An 18,677-nucleotide genomic window follows, 5' to 3' on the forward strand; every position below is an offset into this window, starting at 1 on the left:
TTAATGGTGTCCCTTAAGTTATTTGGTGAAAATAGTGACAGGTGAGAGCACATTCAAAACTGCTCTTAGTGTTACTATTTGTATCATTTCTTTTTCTCAAAAAGCAAACAATCCTTGACTAAAAATAGGACATTTATATAAAAGTGAATATAGTGTATAAATCAATAATCCATAAATTTACAAAATTGACAGAACTCCTTGACTTTGTGTAAATGATGGAGTTTTAGCATTGATTTAAATCACACACCAAGAATATAGAACTTCATTACAACAAAACAGGCAGTCAATATATATGGCATACTGGCACCTCAGTATATATACATTATATAATTATATCACAGCTGCTCTATTCTCTTCAGTTTTTGTGTGAGCAGAATGGGGTCTTTTAGATTGTTATTTACTTTTCATGTGTAAAGTGTAGAATGATAATGAATTTCTTAATGTACATGAGAACTTTCAAATGTCTCATCCACTGATAACTATCATATAGCTACAACGAGAGACCCCACCTCCTACAATTTATCAGATGAGACCACATCTGTTATAATGTTCTAAGTGAGACCACATCTCTTACAATGTTCCACATAAGACCACACCTGCTGGAATGTAACAAGAGCCAACACCTGCTACAATGTAACAAGCCCATGCCCACACCTGCTACATTGTACCACAATGCAGTTCCTGATACTGAGCAGACACACATTAAAATCAAGCAGATTGCACAGTAAAAAAAACAACTAGTAGTGCATTAACTTTACACCTAACCAGTTGATTTCCAGCTTTTCCTGAAATTACCAAAGGATAGTTTTTTCAGTTGTTTAGCTGCTTGCCTAGTGTGTTTCTTATACTGAGATATGTTTGTCGTAGTTGGTGGCATAGTATCTCTCGCTTCGTCTGCTTCATCATCTTTCTCATTTGTTCCATTTGCCTTCTGTTCAACCGAGTCAGTAGTACGGAAATTACTAGGCAGCGTCTTGCTGCGTTCATAGTAGTCTCCATCTGAAATTAATCATAACATACCAGTATATTGTAATTGTAATCTCATCATCAAAATTTATTAACCCGTCCTTGCATGAAAATCTAATTTCAGGCATTGATTGAGTAAGGACCAACTATGTTAACTTAATCATAAAAGGCAAACTCTTTTATACACCTGTCAATACTAATCATTACTTCAGTGAAAAGATATTAGTACAATTCCACTGCTTTATACTTTTTAATGACTACATGCAATACTTAAAGGCAATTTTTATTACAACTTAAATATTGTATAACATAATATCGAAAACATGAGCTTTGGGATATCAAATTACAATGTTGAAGTTTTATTCAGTGATTTACCACTATGTACACAATGCACTATTCCCATCATTACCACTGCAACAGAATTATAATGGCACAACAGCCTTCTATGTTTCTTCTACTACTTGGAGAGCATTCAGTCCCTGTTGTCTATATTGTATGTACATGTGTTACTGTAAATCCTTGACAAAGCAACTTCTGTCTTAGCAAGTTGATTAACAAACAATTGTCTGCAACAAGGCTACAAACAGCAACATACAAATTGCAAGCTAGCCACTCTAACCATTTAACAATCATGGTTGGCCTACTTACAATTATCTTACTGCCTTCACTTTAATATGTCATTTATTTTATAAGATCACTCCATTTTTACAGATTTCCATGCAATTTTGTGTACTAGCAAATTCCAATTTATTACTGATTTGTTAATAAGTAATTCCAGCTAACCTTGTGAATTTTCCCTTGAACTTGATGGACTAGATCCAGAAGAACTGAATGACGCTTTCTTCACTGATGTCAAACGTTTCAATGAGAAGGAACTCCCACGCTTCTCCTGTCATATAAAGAGAATCATTATTATTATCGTACAAACACACTCAAGAATGATGTTGGATAAAAATGCTTGTGATGAAAACTCAGTACAATACTCACTTTAATTAAAAAACCCTTAAAAATGGTTGACAAAACTCACTGCCCTAAATGTTCTCCCTCTATACTTTTACAAGCAATGCACATAAGTACATACATACATACATACATACATACATACACACATACATACATACAGACAGACAGACAGACAGACACACACACACACACACACACACACACACCCGTATTGAAAGTATTATATGAGAGAGAGGAACTGTGTGAACAATCTAATTGCACTGATTCTTGGGGAATTATAGATTATGCACTTGTATTTCTTCTGGGAATACACGCTTGTAGGCTTTTGTAATCTATCAATGTACATGATGAACATACAAGCCTAGGACACTGCTGTGTATCACATTACAATAATAACAGAGTCAAACAACCAAGACAAGCATAACTATCTGTTTCATTCTCATATTTCAATAATGGACTATACAATGCAGACCCAAGATAATATAAAGTCATTAACAAACTGTTCTTGCAAGCAGTCCTTTCATGTGAGTGAAGAGATTATACATGTCAGGAAATAGATTGCCCATTATTTTGTGCAAAAATCAATCATATAAAGAAAAAAATAACATGGGAGTCAACTTTCTTAATTATAAGGCATGTACCAGCAACTTAAAATGAGACTGTCACAACATTTTCATTTTAATATCCTTACCTCTTCTCTCTCCCTGAGGTAAATCTTGCCAGTGGTTTTCCAATGACTTTGCGCATAGAAGACATTTTCAAAATCATCCAAGATTCTTTGTTTGTGTTTGCCACCACCACTACCACTACTACTTTTCTTATGCATGAGGGAACTATCACTGCTTGTAGTTAGTTCATTAGTTAGATGTTCTACCAGTACAAAGTCTTTTGGGTCTCCTGTGAACCGCCTAGCCTTTGTCATTGCCTATTATACAAAGAGAAACACAGCAGATATGTAAGAGGAAGAGATTAGAACCAATAAACAAACTAGTAATGATCTGGATTTCTTATTAAAACTCCCCAGGTTTCCCTTGATGTTAGGCGACCAAAGGTGCACACTGAGGGCATGTACGACAGACATACAGTCACCCTCTACTTTTGTTCTGCGAATCTTCTGAATGCAGACCTGAGAGCTTGTCACAACTCTAACATAATTTTTTCATAGTACTTTTTTCACACAGTTTACTGCAAGTGCACTGTACTCCTCATGAAACATGTCTTAATTATGTTGAAATGGTAATAAATATGGATGGGAAATAGGTATGTATTTAGACTTTTCATGACTAGAGTGAAACAATGTTACATTATAGTAATGTTTTTTCTACATGCAAAAATGATGTGAAACAACATAGGCCAAGTCTGTGTTTGTAACTCAATAAATTACAAAAAAAAACTAAAAAAAAAAAATCAGAAAAAATTGTTTTTGTAAAGTGATTTGTAAACAAACTGGGCATACACAAGTTATTATGGCACATCTGTTGCTTCCCCATACATTGAAATATAACTATACATAAACAATTTTATTACTTGTGTTTACATCACTGTTTTATATTTGAAAATAGCACACTACCTGTGTAATAACATCTTGAGCAGTACTGGACACTGGACATCTAAATATGGTGTATGGCTGCTCCTTGGATACATTATACACACATACCAGGAAGGTTTCGTCATCAGTATGGCTGATAGCAGTACCATTGGAAGCCTTTTGGATGGGATAAAAAATAACAGTCATATATCCACACATACCCATATTCATGAGAATATCAAAAGTAAAAAGCTTATGGGATGAATGTATATTCTTTTAATGTAGGTTTGATCATCAGTATAGTAGACTATCACCATTGGAAACCTTTTAGACAGGATGAAAAACAGCAGTCACATATCCACACAATCTAATTTTCAGGCAGTAATCAAATGGAATATTTTGTGAAGAATAAATCATATATTCTTTCATAAGGCAAGTTTCTGTATATTTTATCTTTATTTGAACCTTTTCAATGAAAACTTGAAGAATATTCTGTGAAACAAACATATAGACATGATGCAACATGTGAACTGTGCAAGGGCTTTATATATGTCAAGACTGTCCTTTCAGGAGTGGTATATTATGTTATGGTGAAAGTGTTCTTTAGTTGTCAATGGGATGTCATTTGTTTCAATCTAACTTATCTAATCCATCATAAATGAATATACTAAACATGCAGTGGGCATCAATAGTCAATATAATTATGTCAGAATGGAAAAATGATTCATACACAGCTATAATTTGAGGCCATAATTTTGACATCACTTTAACAATGTATATCAGCGAATTATCATATGAAGATTTAACATCCAAGTTATAATACAGATTTTGATTTAAGTACTACTGCCAATTTCTTCAACAAAGATAAATAAATCAGAACACAGCAAAGGGTGTATGACCTGCACAGATTGAATTGAGTCCACAGTAGGATTAAACTTAGTCGTATTCAATCCTTAGGATTATACAAGTATGAAATATTTATTTAGTGCACACTACATGTTCTGAAATTTAAACTTCTCTTTCACACATGCTTACAATAAATTTCAGATTTTACAAAAACAGATATGGATTTAATCATGCCAAGTCATGCTGAAAGACAGATCCCAGGGTGCATGGTTATGACAATTACAAATAATCCTTAATACCTATTAGCATCAGAGAAGCAATGATGACAAAGAGCAACTTTCACAAGATTACAGTTTAGTAAATTTCACTAGATATACAGACTTTAACTAGAGAGCAATCTGTAAAGTTAACCTAAGGTAGACTGTGGAATATATTACTGTAAGGATTAGCATACTTTTAACAGATCTGCCAATTCAGTAGATGGTTATGCATATTTTATAAGGTGGTTCACACTGTCAGAGGGTTGTGTAAGAAAACTGTCACTTGAAAACAAATGAACTTGGTTACCACAATTTAATACCTGTATTGCAATGAAATCATATTGGTGTACATTAACATGTGCTTAGAATACTGATTTCATTTCTTTGATGGTCACCTACGACAGTAGTCTGTGGGATGACAAACTTCATAAAACTTAAACACATCACACTAATTAACAGTGAGAAAACCAATTAAATATTTGCATATCATGCAAAGAATGTATTTTTACAGAATTTGGTCAGAAAGGTGTTATAAAAAAGTGAGGACATCAGAAATAATCTAATACTGATATGAACACAAATTATAATTGGAAACTTCTACAGATTGGTACAGGTTATTTCCATCATACACGTACTACACCTCATAAAATAATTATTGCTTTAGGTACCAATTATTCATCCTTATGAGTCTCAAGTAACTGGAATGTGTTGGTGCCTTAGGGAATACCATCCTACTGTTCCCCAGTGGGGAGAAAATTGGAACCAATACGTCTATACAGCACCTTAGGGCCTTAAAAATCATTGCATATTATTATTAATATCAAACTAGGAAGCTTACTGCTGCAAAAAAAATTATAGATCTTGTATCATGATGTACATGTATTAAAGTTCAATTTAAAGCTTTGTAAAATTTAACTAGAGAACCCTGGAATAAATGTTTCTGTGTGTCTTCAATTTGTAAATCCATACAATATCAGTTGAGATTTGTCAATTTAAACTGAAAACTTACTTCTTCTCTGTGTTTGAGTATGAATCGACCATTTCCTTTCCACTTGGACTGAGTTTCTAGTACTTTCTCCTCCCTCTCCAAAACTCTGTGTGTTTTATCCTCAGCTTTCTCCTCACCCCAGCCTTCCTGCACTTCTTCAACAATCCTGAAATCATTGATTTCATCCAAGGCCTTACCACATTTTCCTAAGGCCTAATAAAAAAGAATAAGTCCACGGCTTTATTACAATTACTGTCATATGATGGATGCACTGAGATGCTTTCTGACATGCTGTGCCCTATCTGTAGAGTAAACTACAATCAGAATACAGCAAAAACCTACAGAAAATGCCTTCAGAAAGAATTTAAAGCCCTATCTATTCTTCAGAACCTTCTAACAGTGTACAGTGCCTCTAAATACTACACCATCTTCAAAACTGGTGTTTTATAAATTGACTTTTAGTCTTTTATCTAGACTGATATCGATTAGGCTGTAGAGTGGATCATACCCATTCTATTCTCAATGACGATTCAAACATCAGTTTCACTTTAAGGATGCAACTACCAGAACATTTCTCTTTTCAGTCTTCAATTATTGGGGCTACCCTTCCTTCCTTTGAATCAGAAGGAAATGAAACAAAAAAATTCAGTGATGAATATTGACACACACACACACACTATGTTAGAATCGCTGCCTCCAGGTTTACGATATAGTGCAATTAAATAAAGTATTTTCATTTTCATACTGCTTAATGAGTTGCTGGCCTAAAGTACCAAATAAACTATCTTGAATAGGCAATTAAAACATTTCCAAAATAGTTTTGACCCCTTGGCTGTCTGTACAATGAACGCATTTTATCAATTCATATTTTATATCATCATTATGAATTATATCAGTTTTTACATCCATGTCCATAACACCATTCGATTTTATTCCAGTATACATTTATATTTTCTATACTTCATAACCCTATCTTATTTTTATTATTTGTCTTGAGAGCTGTGAATCCATATCATATCATTACAAAGACATTTTTAAAACCGGACAGTAGACATGCATGCATGTATATTGGAGAGTTCAAACTAAACATCTAAATTATAACAACAAAAACTGCTCAGACCATCAGAAGAGCTGTGATTTTTATAGGGCACGGATATTGTTTTCAAATCTACTTCCATTTGAGGCAATGAAGCAAGGTCCTGAAACTTACAAAACTGGAGATCTGAAGACTTGTAATAAGAGAGTCCGTGTCAATGATACTTGTAGATTTCTTGTAGTTGGTTTCTGTGTGTAGATTTTATGTAGCTGTTGGGGTGGGGGTATTTGTTTGTAAACAAACAACTACAAATTGTGAAATTGTGAGAAGTAGTATTAAGTTGTGCTGTATTTATATGTTGATTTCCTAAAAAAATCCTGTCTAACCTGTGCAAGGACTTCTTGTGTCGTGGTTTCTTGTGCAACTTTCAAGCTTGTACATGGTTCTGTAGGAAGTACTCCAAAAACTATTAGGTTGAATGTCCTCCTCTTCTTACCATCTCCAAAGACCTACAAAAGATATATATTTGTTGACAGTGAGAAGGTTTTGAAATGCCTGTAATGTGTGTATGTATGTATGTATGTACGTACGTACGTACGTACGTACGTACGTATGTGTTCATGCATCATGTTCATGTTGGTGTATGTATGAATGTAGGTAGGTGTGTGTGTATGTGTGTATGTGCATGTGTGTTTTGGGGAAGGTCTATATTATATCTGTCAAATTTATTTACACTAATTTATTATACATTTTATAGTTCACATGTATGGGTAAAAAAGACTGAAGCCATTAAAACACCTATTACATTTGCATGTTCACAAACACAAACTATCAAAAAGACTGAAGCCATTAAAAGGCCTATCACATTTGTATCTTTTACAAACACAAACTATCAAATATGCTGTAACCTTAGGGACGGTATTAAATTACACAAAGAATTAAATACATCTCTTTTATAATACATATAAAATATATCTTTACTATAAATGTATACCTACCTCACTAAAATCCAATTTATTTTCATTATCTTTACCAATGTTATAATACATGAGACAGGACTTCCATAGTTTCTTATCTTCATTGTCATTGCCATCTCCATGACTGTCTTCAAGTTGTTCAACTTTGGTACACACAAGGAGAGTCGCTAGCTCTAATGGATAGTTCTGAGGTGTCCGTAGTCTGACATGTCTATAGCCTATATAAAAGACAAACACAGACATTTTTATTAATAACATTATCATATATCCAGTATCGTTTCCACTGCAATTCAATGGAGAGCATGCGCATCAAACCCGGGCAATAATTTTCTGCATCAGGCCCAGGCACACTTTGCCCAAATATGGTAAGTGGTGCGCTAACGATATCCTAGATTTCCTGAGTGATTTGGCTTTGTTAGTTTCCTTACCATTTTTACATTTTTGCAAATAACATAATATTTCACTGCCAATTTATATGATTGTGTGATTCAAATAATGTTTCCATGCCACTACATGGGGTAGATGATAAAACCTTTACAACCAAGGCCAGGATATGGGTTTCGTAGACCTCAGTAGTATCATGGTTTATGGGCCCTCCTAAAGTTGGGTCCTGCCACTGTACAACCTCGGTCCTCAAAATCAATATCTAGGCCATAAAGATTATTTTATTACAACATAGGTCATTACATGTCTATATATACCAGTCCAATTATTCATCTGACTGTGTGTGTGATGATCCACACAAATAACGAACATTAGCTGAAACTAAGTTAACACACTTTACTGAAAATCTGGTTAATATCAATCTATGAACTTAAAGCATGTATCTCTGGCAGGATGTGGCATGACAAGTTCACAAATATAACCCAGAAATTCACATTTTGATTGGAAGGGTGTCTAAAAGGTTAGAGGCAATGTATAATTACCTGTTCTAAGGCACTTCAATGGTATCACTCTGTGAGCTGCAAGACCAGAACCACTTGCATCATTCACTGAAAATCTTACAAAAGCCAAATCTCTTAGAGCAACCTGATAAAAGAAATCCATAAAAAATATACAATACATTTCATATCATTACTTGAATAATCAATCTCTCATTGCTCATCAAATCAGCTTTGCAGCATGAGTATTAAAATGTTTTTAGCCTTAGGGACTAAATTAGAGATGGATTGACAATAATATATCTTTATGTTCAAATAGTTTCATTCACTGTGTAGAATTCTCAACAAAACTTAATTTCATCAATCAACAGAGCAACAAACTGTCAGAATCTTCCATTATTTCAATGACTAACAACCATCTTCATCTGGGAATGAGATCATGACCTAAATGAGGTCATGACCTCAAGCCTAAGGTAGTGTAACAAATACTGTTAGGTACAGATCTGGTCGTTGAAATGTTGGAACACTCTGACATTTTGTTGCATTGTTGATATATTGATGAAATTAAGTTTTGTTGTGAAGATATCTTTAATATTCTGTACCTGGAATGTAAAAGTTTCTTTCCATATAGGATTAACGGCATTTCTTTGGATGACTTTAGTCTTGCCTCTAGCACAGTCTACTGGAATACCCAATATTTCCACCTCCACACTTGGACTACCAAGATGATTATTTGGACATACCCACTGACCAGATATCACCTGTAAAAATACACAAATATAACAGACGTGTCACTAAATGTTATGTTCAGAAGCTCTCATAGATTTGAGATGGTCAAGAGTTTTGGGGGTATTTGGCCAAGGATATGAAGTAGGTTAACATGTATTAATTAGATTCCCAACTGATATTATGGGATGATGAATTGTAGACAATTAATTTTGACAGATTTCTCCAATTTTGCTACTAAGGACCTAAATCACTGCAAAATCACAGTGCAAAAAATATAACTACTTCCATATCTTCCATCATTGTCACCACCACCACCACCAACACCACCACCACCACCATCACAACCACCACCACCACCACTACTACTTACTGTGATAGTGACAGCCCATGGTGTAGTGTCTTCCATCTCCTTTTCATAAGGATTAAACTTTGTAAATAGTGGATGTGACTTGTTGATTTGATACTCTGGTTTAAGTACATAGCCACAACGTCCAGTCTGTTCAAATAAGGCACTATTCAAGGCAATGTATACATCTATTAAAGAGAAGAAAAATCATAATAAACAGGTTTGCCATTGCCTATGACTAATTAAATGCACAGACACTGTGATACCCACCCAGTCACACACATAGACACACATCCACACATCCTCACATACATACATACATACATACACACACACACACACACACACACACACACACACACACACACACACACACACACACAAAGACACATCATATTTGCAGAAACATAAACACTAACTGATAGACAGATACACCCACCAATACAAACAACCAGACTGCCAGACACCCACCACCTACTCCAATCAATCAACAAACAGACAGACAGATGGACAGATGGGCAGGCGGACAGACAGACAGACAGACAGACAGACAGACAGACAGACATCACTGACCTTGGGTACATTTTCAATACAACTTACCCTCTGTTTGGTAGTTCAGAGATACCAGTTGAATTCCAAACGACCAATAAATGATAGGATTGTAATTAGATGAGTCTATTCGCATACCTGCTGGGTATGTTCTAAGGACTTGATCCTCTGTATGAGTACATGGTTATTAAGGAGAATCTCTATTAATATACGGTATAACTATATAAATTCTGACCCAAAATGTTCATAACTTGTTCTGCTAAAGGATCGTCGACCAGGACAGATTGAAAGCTTACTTAATTGTTTGTATGTTATAACTTTTCTAATTGATATGATGTATCTGCTTTGTGGAATGTTAGTTTTATATACATGGGGATAAAAGGATGCAAATTAAAATACATTATAGCTGCTACCCACACGCAATGCTGTAAACTTATAGTATAGTGACCACAGGTCGCTTAGAGGCACTGTCAAGGGCTTGCCTGGGAGGCACAACAGAGATACTGTCACATCCTCACCTTTTGTTTGACAACCATCCGAGTGCCTATCCGAGGTCTTGTTACAAGACTAAAATTTAATAACTCAATAAGTTAAAAGTAACATTTTGTAAGCAGTTTAATCCTTATCCATCTAATCCATCACTGACCTTAACTGACCTTAACTGACCTTATAACTATACTATTATATCTTGATGGTGGATAAAAATCTATACAGACGTGCCATTAAAATTAATAATGTCTACACAGACAGCCTTCCAAAGAAACACATCTAACTACATATCAATTTATAAAGGATATTCAATGAACTTGGCAGAGAATTTCCTGAAGAGTTTCTTGAGTCCTGTCTCATTGACGGATGAAATGTGATAACATTTTGGAGTCTGCATAAACCTTGAAATCCTGTCTTGATTGTCTGTTTGTTTGGATTCCAGATGACTGAAACTCTGACTGTCTCTGAACTTAGGACTAGAGTCACCATCTGAAACAAATAACAATAATATGTCAGCCATAAATACTGCCCTCTAGTGATAGATTGTAACAGTAATGGGATTATTAACATTTTTTGTACATGCACTCAAAAGTAAAAAAAAACAGTGGCAAAGATTTAATATACAATGGCTGACTATATTTTTACAGTTCACTATATTAAGTATCAAGAATTTCTGGTAACTTTACACATAGCTCCAACACTTATAGCAACACTACAGCCAAGGACATAACTGACAAACATTTTCAAAATACAATGTACTACTGAAGTGACCAAAACATACAAAATGAAACAACATTTATGGAAGAACAGACAGTTGTATAATTTCAAACACTGAGCATTCCACTGGTAACCAAATGCTCCATTCCTAGATGCATGCATATACAGAAACAAAGTTTACGAGATTGACCACTAACCAGTAACTGTTTGTCCTGGACTACCTGCTTGTACATTGCCTGCTAGTGACGACGATGACAACTTCTGTAAGTTCTTTTTACCAGGTGTTTTTTGTTTGACACTAGAACTGCTAGATTCATCAGGAAATCCTGGAAAACATACAAGAGTGTGTTTATTAATTTATTTAAGTAGTAAATGAGTACAAACTCAGCTTGAATCTTTCACTAATCTGCACCTCAGTTAGTCTGAAATGTTCAGCTGTTGGTCCACTTATGTGATCTCATTCACTACCCCACAAGGAATGCCTGGATCCTTCAAAAAGTTTAAATTTTGATACACATATGAAATTTTGTAAGCTGTAGGATAGACTTACCTGGAAACTTGACAGCCTGACAGTAAATGACAAGATCTGATAACTCTTTGGCAATGTGGCTGGTTTCTTTCTTACTACTCTTAGGTGGCATGAGAAATGCCTCTTCACCATACATGGACAGGGTAGCACTACTTCCAATTCTTGTACTTTGACTTCTCCTAAAACAGGAATTGGTCACACAGACAAAAGATAACTTAACTGTATTCTGAATCTAACAACGATTCAACGTTTTCAGCTGTATAATATATATCTATACATGATTCATTCAGAAACTTCAATTGATATAAAGTTCCTTTCTGAGTTGAGTTAACGAATCCAATATCACATTATGAATACACCACTGAAATGTAATAACATATGACTAACAATAGAGTAACTATTTCTATATGAATGAATGGATAGATGGTGGGTAGGATGAATAAATGAATGTGAACAAAATGACGACATTTTACTTTTTTAATATGGTAATTACAATTATTGAGGCTGCCATGCATTCAATGTCAACAACAGAGAGACTTACTTCACTCCTAGGACAACCATGAAGAAATCATCTCTACTCTATTGGATGCGTAAACTCGCAACATTTAGTCTGACAAACTTTATATGTTTCATTGGCAAAATTACAGTGATGCAGTCACTGAGAGGTCCAAACTAACATGACCACTTTTCATTACATATAGGTATGTAAAACAAATTAATATTCAATGATGGGAAAATATGACTAGCTTACTTGAGTTGTTTCTCTTCTGACTTGGATCGTTTGACTTGGTCATGTTTGTTTAGTGGAACCAAATCTTCACCTTTGTGATGCAGCTGACCATTCATACTGAGTTGTGGTGTTGAGGGCTGACTTCCATCAGATGATGTCCCTTCTATCTGTGTACCTTGTACTGTCTTCATTTGTACATTGTCTGAAAACAAACAATATGGTCTATTGATATCAATATATCTCTATTTTCTTTGTATACATTCATTATGCTGTGTGTGTGACTCAAATGAAGTGGAGTCTGAAATTCATTTTTTGATAAGTTGTTCTAGGTACAGTCAACAAAGGCAGAGTTTCTTTCAAACAATATCCACTATTTACTCTGATTTTATGGATAAGGATGACGAGACTAAGTTCATCGTAATTATGTCAAGTATAGATAAAACTATTGTAGTGACGACTGCAAAATTTATAATAGATTGTTTCAGGATCAGGGACAGTATTTGATCTCCTTTTTGTTTGCATTGTAGTCCTTTGTATAAATTATATTTATTTCTCAGCTGTTTTGTGCTTTTGGCTCACGTGACTTCCTTTATTCATACTTATGTATTTATGTAACCCTCCTCCAGGGATAAACGGAGGTATGTTCGTTATTGGAATAAAGAAAGACTATACTATACTATACTATACTATTATTAAGTTTATCCTTCGTTAGTGGTCTGAGGTTTATCCAAAACAACAAATTTCCATAAAAATGACACTATGCATAGACAACAAACAATCGCATCCTAAGTTTCATATCATTTACATGCAGGTATATATGCAATAATATTTTCAGTATTGCACTGCAGTTCAGATGTGTGTGAACCGGTGCAAGTAATCTCTGGTACATAATAAATTATTACTGCCACATTCGGTGTAATTTTTTCCAATTTAACTTACCATCTAGAGGGACAGTTTCATCTTCTTCATCATAGTCATCATCATCTTCATCAGATTGTTCTTGTAATGTATTAGAAGCAGCAGGTGATGTACTAACTATGGTGCTCAATCTCTGCTGTTGATTCACCATATTCATAACCTAAATATAAATAACATAAATCAGGGATCATTGCCAGATATCACAGAAACCTGCCTTTTCAGAGGAGTCACTCTTTTTTTTTTAAATGTGAGTCTTATTTTTAAACCTTATTTACTATAAAGAGAGAAGTCACATGAGATTTATTTTGAAGTGTGATAAACACTTGGCTGGTAGAGCTTCAAGTATTCAAGCTGTCAAGTTCAAGTGAGATATCTAAAACAGGGGAAGGATACCTTGTGATTCCACCATATTTAATACAAATTGCATTGGTTTCATTCACTTTCACCAATCAGTACTAACGTCAAGTTAGCACTGATCTGAACTTCTCTGCAGTTCAACAAGATATCTTTTCCCTGTAAAGTAAACTGTATCTGATAACTTCTGAATTGCCTAACATGCAAGTACACAAAATGATAGCAAAACATCCCTATATATTTCAGTTCTAATTTCTTACTTCATAGTTCAACTGTTTTTGTTTATTATCATCAAACTTAATGCATTGTATTATACATGATATTTCTGAGGTGACTGAAAAACAACTGGCATCAAAGAAGCACCTGTAAAGTACCTATTTACTTACCCTATGTTTTAGCATATGTAATGGCATTTGGTAAGCTCTCAATTTCTTGTTCTTGACTAGCACTTTGTTCTTTAGCTGTTCAGGTGATGGTAACTGAGGCATTTCACTGAAGTCTGACTCAAACAAGAAATCTTTCACCAACTTCTCACCAAATACTTGCTGAAACACAAAAAGTTTAAGTCAATCTATGTTCAAACAAAAAACCACTCACCAGATTTGAGTTCGCACAAAGTACACAAAATACTGTAAACTAAGATACTTTCACCACTTGAATAGTTTGCAATTTTACAGTCTTTGACTAGTTCCCAAACACTAAATGTTGACAAATTTCTAAGCTCGGTGCACTGTTCAGCAAAATAAGTGAAAATAATTTTAATAGTCTACAGCAAAATTTCCCAGTACTTGATGTAATACAAATATTTCAAACAATTGTTGTTTGTAAAGTTAGGTTTTCAGCAAAAAGTGAATCGACAGAGAAATTAAAGACAGACAGGATGACACCTAATCATGCAACCAAAATGATCATCTTGGAAGCCAACAGTATGCTTTAATGTTATCTTTCACTGAAACATCTAACAAATCTATAGCCTGCCCCCCCCCCCCCCTCCCCCACCCATAATGAGGTTTTGTGTATAAAGACCTTGCCTCACCTCAAATAACTGTGCCATTTTGGTCTGTTGTTGTATTGAGCAGTGGTTCTCTATAGACAAGATAATAGGGTATTCTGATGTCACAAAGGCTGCCCTGTCAATAGCTTCAACTACTTCCTGTGAACATAGAGATAAAGAAATAGAAAACACTGGAGGGTAAAATTAAGAAATATTGACATTTATTTTATCTATTTGTTGATTTCCATGGTTGTGAATTTCTCCCAGCAATTTTTTTTACACACACAGACTTTTGGGGGAAAACTTCAGGTTGGTTTGAGGCAAAGTAGCCATTGTGATGGGCTAGCAAGTTTAGAGACACTTTGATTTCGTTAAAACTGTCCTGTCAACTGGGATTCATGATAAAGGTGTCTCATTTACAAAAACAAAAACAAAAACAAGTGGTTTGAACAATTGCTATGAGACCAAAGGCAGTATAACTTGAATCACATACAAAATTATGAACTGACCTTAAAACTAATCTTTGTGGTCAGTGTATGGCCATGGTAAATTATTGGCCAGCCATCATCACCATCCCAACAATCCAGTTCAACACATCGACAGCCTGTCAGCAGTATCTATACAACAAAACAATATAAACAGTTTTAGCAAACATAACTTAATATTCGATATTCAATATCCTATATTATACTACTTGCCATGTTGAAATTCAAATCAAATTTGCTATTAAATTACAGTAAGGAATGCAGAAAGAGTGAAAAATCAATAAGCATGCAGTATTTTGGGTAAATTTAAATCTGATCCTGGCAAAGTGTTGTGTAAACTAGCTAACACTTCCAAACCAGAGTGACTATAGTTCAATTATAGGCAGCACAATGTTTTTACATCTGATAGAAAAAGTTTTGCCTCAAATTATATAAAACAAAATACCAACACTGGTAGCATGTAAGTACATGTATATAAAATGATACATTTTTTCTTACAATAAACATAAATCAACATAACTGTCGGATGACAGTGAAGAATCAACACACAAAACTGTAATATGTGTTTTCACAGTGTGATAAAATGTAATATGTCATGTGCTTGTGTGAGTGTCTCTATATGTTTTGTAATTCATAACAAAGAGCGATGTGTGAGATGTAAAACACAATTGCATCACCGATAGCTACTTGAAACTCTCAAAGAGGAAGATTAGACAGACTGAAATCTAGTTTACCTGATGTAAAAGTTACTTGTAAGGTACAAATATCTGTAACATGTTTATCAATTACCTGTGCATACATTTCCACTGAAGACTCTCCTTTCAGCTGATGACCAGTCAAGTAAGAGTTATGGGAACTTTCTATGAAGTAGTGGGATAGAGGATGATGTAGTTCCTATGGAGTAAAACAAGAAAACTATATGTTGAAGACCCTGTACTAATTATGTACAAATTGCTTTTTTAGTATAGTAAACATTACATACATTTTTGTCCTTAGATCCTGAGAAATTCATCAGCTTGGTTTCATAATAGAAATGAAGGTTATTTATCAAGTTTAGACAAAATATTTGTAACATTTCCTGCTCGTGATAAAATAACCTTCATTTATATTATTTTACATCCTTGTTCATTACTCTGTAGATGCCATGGCTCAGGTTTTGTCATTGTAAAATGCAAAGTTTATGTCCTGTAATACCACAGGTAGTATGCTCTGTGTGTGCTTTGGTGAGGACTTAGCTTTTATTCTCCCAAACTGTAAGCGTCAAATTCATAAGTCTGCATGTAGGCTAATTCATCAGTAATTAGGTAAAGAAAATACAATTTGTACAGATCTCAGAATGTAGCAGACAATGTTGGAATACTTTAAACATACAGTATGTATCATCAGGCTGCATAGTACACTTTTGAAAGATCTCACTAATGTCTAATACTGTTTGGAGGTACAAGTCATTTTTGTGCTCATTCAATGCTGAGTAAAATTTTGATGAACTTTTTTTTAAAACATCGACGTGTGAAACTGTTTGAGGATTCAAGTCATTTTTGTGTTCATTTTACTGCAGTAACAAGAGAATGTGGATTTCTGTCTCTGTATCTGTATAAATACACTGAATGACTAGATAACTGGCACATGATCGACACAGAGAGAGGGCAATGCGCTGAGCTGAATAGATCCTTTAAATTCATCAACAGTTTACTACACCACCTTCTAACTTGTTTCAAATTTCATAAATGACTGAGAAACTATCAATTTGTGACTATGGCAGATTATACAATAGGCATATTTCATTACCTCTCTATTCACTTGTACTTCTTCATTCAGAAATGCATAGTTGTCTTTGTCCATCATAAACCTAGCAAAGCCTTCAAAAGAGAAACAGTTCTGTGACCTCATTGTTGCCTTAGGCTCATGTCTCTAATGAAAGAAAAAAAGATAAACAAAGTTAACTCAATTACAGCTTTGATGAGATGCTATAAATCATATTATATTCAACTTTATTTAACAAATGTGTGTCCAACACATCTACAATATGATGATGATGATGATGATGATGATGATGATGATGATGATGATGATGATGATGATGATGATGATGATGGAATTTACAATGCATGATAATATATGTCATGTAATCCTCTCTAGATAACAGTACCTTTTGTAAACACTGATATACATGTATCTAAACAAAGTTAATAACAAAGTTGTGTTTTCTGTGATTCTCTTGTATTTAAAAAGGCAACGCTCCAGTACATTTTTATTCAGTATAACATGTGAGGGAAGTACTAAAACAAGCAAACAAACCTGTATGAGTGCAATGACTTCAGCCTGTACCAGTTCCTGTCCTTGTTCCTTGATCAGGAATTCCTGTAGTTGAATTACACCCATAACTTGTGATGTAGATGAGGTGGTTTCTACACCAGTACTGTTATTAGCAACACTAGATGCAGCAATGGCATCTGTTACTCTCCTGTTGTTTTCATATGCAATATCTTCAGTGGTATTCCTTGTTAGACTCTCTGACCAACAAAACATAAAAGTGACAGTTTACAAAATGCATTTTTTCAGTTCTGACTAACAAAGGCAAACAGATATGGTATTTGACAAAGTGTAAGCTTACAGCACTTTCCTGAAGTAAATGTAATGAGACTGACTGACAGCTAAAAGGCACAACACAGTTGTCTACTATGGTGTATTCACAACACCCTAAATCTGACAACTCCATGATCTCAATATTTTGTGTATAATTTTAAGTCTTGATAACTCCTTATTGAAAACCCTTACAAATTATTACAACAAACACTTTGATTATGATAATTCTACATATCAGCTGATAAAAAATAACCAGAATTTTAAAAAAATTACAAAGAAGAACACCACTTATGAAATAAAGACCTTTTCGTAAACTTTTGATTCTGGATAGTCATTTAATGATTTTACATCACTTACAACATGCTATTGTGGAGATTAACATATGCATTGCCTCATGGAAGTTGGCAGACCTGCACAATTATACAAAAGAGTTGAACCTAAGAGCTTGTTACCTTCAAATAAAAGTGAGGAACAAGTGTTCCTCTTTAAGATACCTTTTGATGCAGTACTTGTATCCACAAGAGAACTATTGCTGTGATGTGATGCAAGTCCAGGGTCCTTTATACTGTTGTTACACACTGAGAATTTCTCAAACAGATCCTTGAGATCTTTACGACATCTTAGACTGAAAGACTTGTACAACTCAAGACACTCTATCAAATAGTAAGAAAACAGAATAAAATGTAAGAAAAAGAAGGCTGGCTAGCATATTAAAAGGACATGTTGGCTATAACCATGTCCTGTGTATTACTATGGAGACATAAGGAACTCTACCTATGTAATTATTTTTCATATCACATCCCAAT

At 34.4% G+C, this 18,677-nt stretch overlaps 1 protein-coding gene across 1 annotated transcript in view; it reads right to left on the reverse strand.

Annotated features, from left to right (window-relative positions):
* Positions 1–627: 627 nt before the first annotated feature.
* LOC144446233 (1-phosphatidylinositol 4,5-bisphosphate phosphodiesterase epsilon-1-like) overlaps positions 628–18,677 on the reverse strand; it is a 57,389-nt gene continuing 39,339 nt past the window's right edge. Inside the window, exons 12-34 of the mRNA XM_078135985.1 lie at positions 18,366–18,524; positions 17,584–17,798; positions 17,074–17,196; positions 16,075–16,179; positions 15,310–15,417; positions 14,843–14,959; positions 14,193–14,351; positions 13,474–13,612; positions 12,556–12,736; positions 11,826–11,953; positions 11,473–11,601; positions 10,867–11,047; positions 10,121–10,245; positions 9,545–9,708; positions 9,048–9,206; positions 8,491–8,593; positions 7,586–7,782; positions 6,974–7,096; positions 5,573–5,764; positions 3,500–3,634; positions 2,621–2,854; positions 1,750–1,855; positions 628–999 (exon numbers count right to left, since the gene is read on the reverse strand). Of these exons, the coding sequence (XP_077992111.1) occupies positions 761–999; positions 1,750–1,855; positions 2,621–2,854; positions 3,500–3,634; positions 5,573–5,764; positions 6,974–7,096; positions 7,586–7,782; positions 8,491–8,593; positions 9,048–9,206; positions 9,545–9,708; positions 10,121–10,245; positions 10,867–11,047; positions 11,473–11,601; positions 11,826–11,953; positions 12,556–12,736; positions 13,474–13,612; positions 14,193–14,351; positions 14,843–14,959; positions 15,310–15,417; positions 16,075–16,179; positions 17,074–17,196; positions 17,584–17,798; positions 18,366–18,524 (3,521 nt within the window). The 3' untranslated portion in view covers positions 628–760. The remainder of the gene's footprint in view (positions 1,000–1,749; positions 1,856–2,620; positions 2,855–3,499; positions 3,635–5,572; positions 5,765–6,973; positions 7,097–7,585; positions 7,783–8,490; positions 8,594–9,047; positions 9,207–9,544; positions 9,709–10,120; positions 10,246–10,866; positions 11,048–11,472; positions 11,602–11,825; positions 11,954–12,555; positions 12,737–13,473; positions 13,613–14,192; positions 14,352–14,842; positions 14,960–15,309; positions 15,418–16,074; positions 16,180–17,073; positions 17,197–17,583; positions 17,799–18,365; positions 18,525–18,677) is intronic.

Source organism: Glandiceps talaboti, chromosome 15 (assembly GCF_964340395.1).
Source record: "Glandiceps talaboti chromosome 15, keGlaTala1.1, whole genome shotgun sequence".
Classification (NCBI taxonomy): Eukaryota; Metazoa; Hemichordata; class Enteropneusta; family Spengelidae; genus Glandiceps; species Glandiceps talaboti.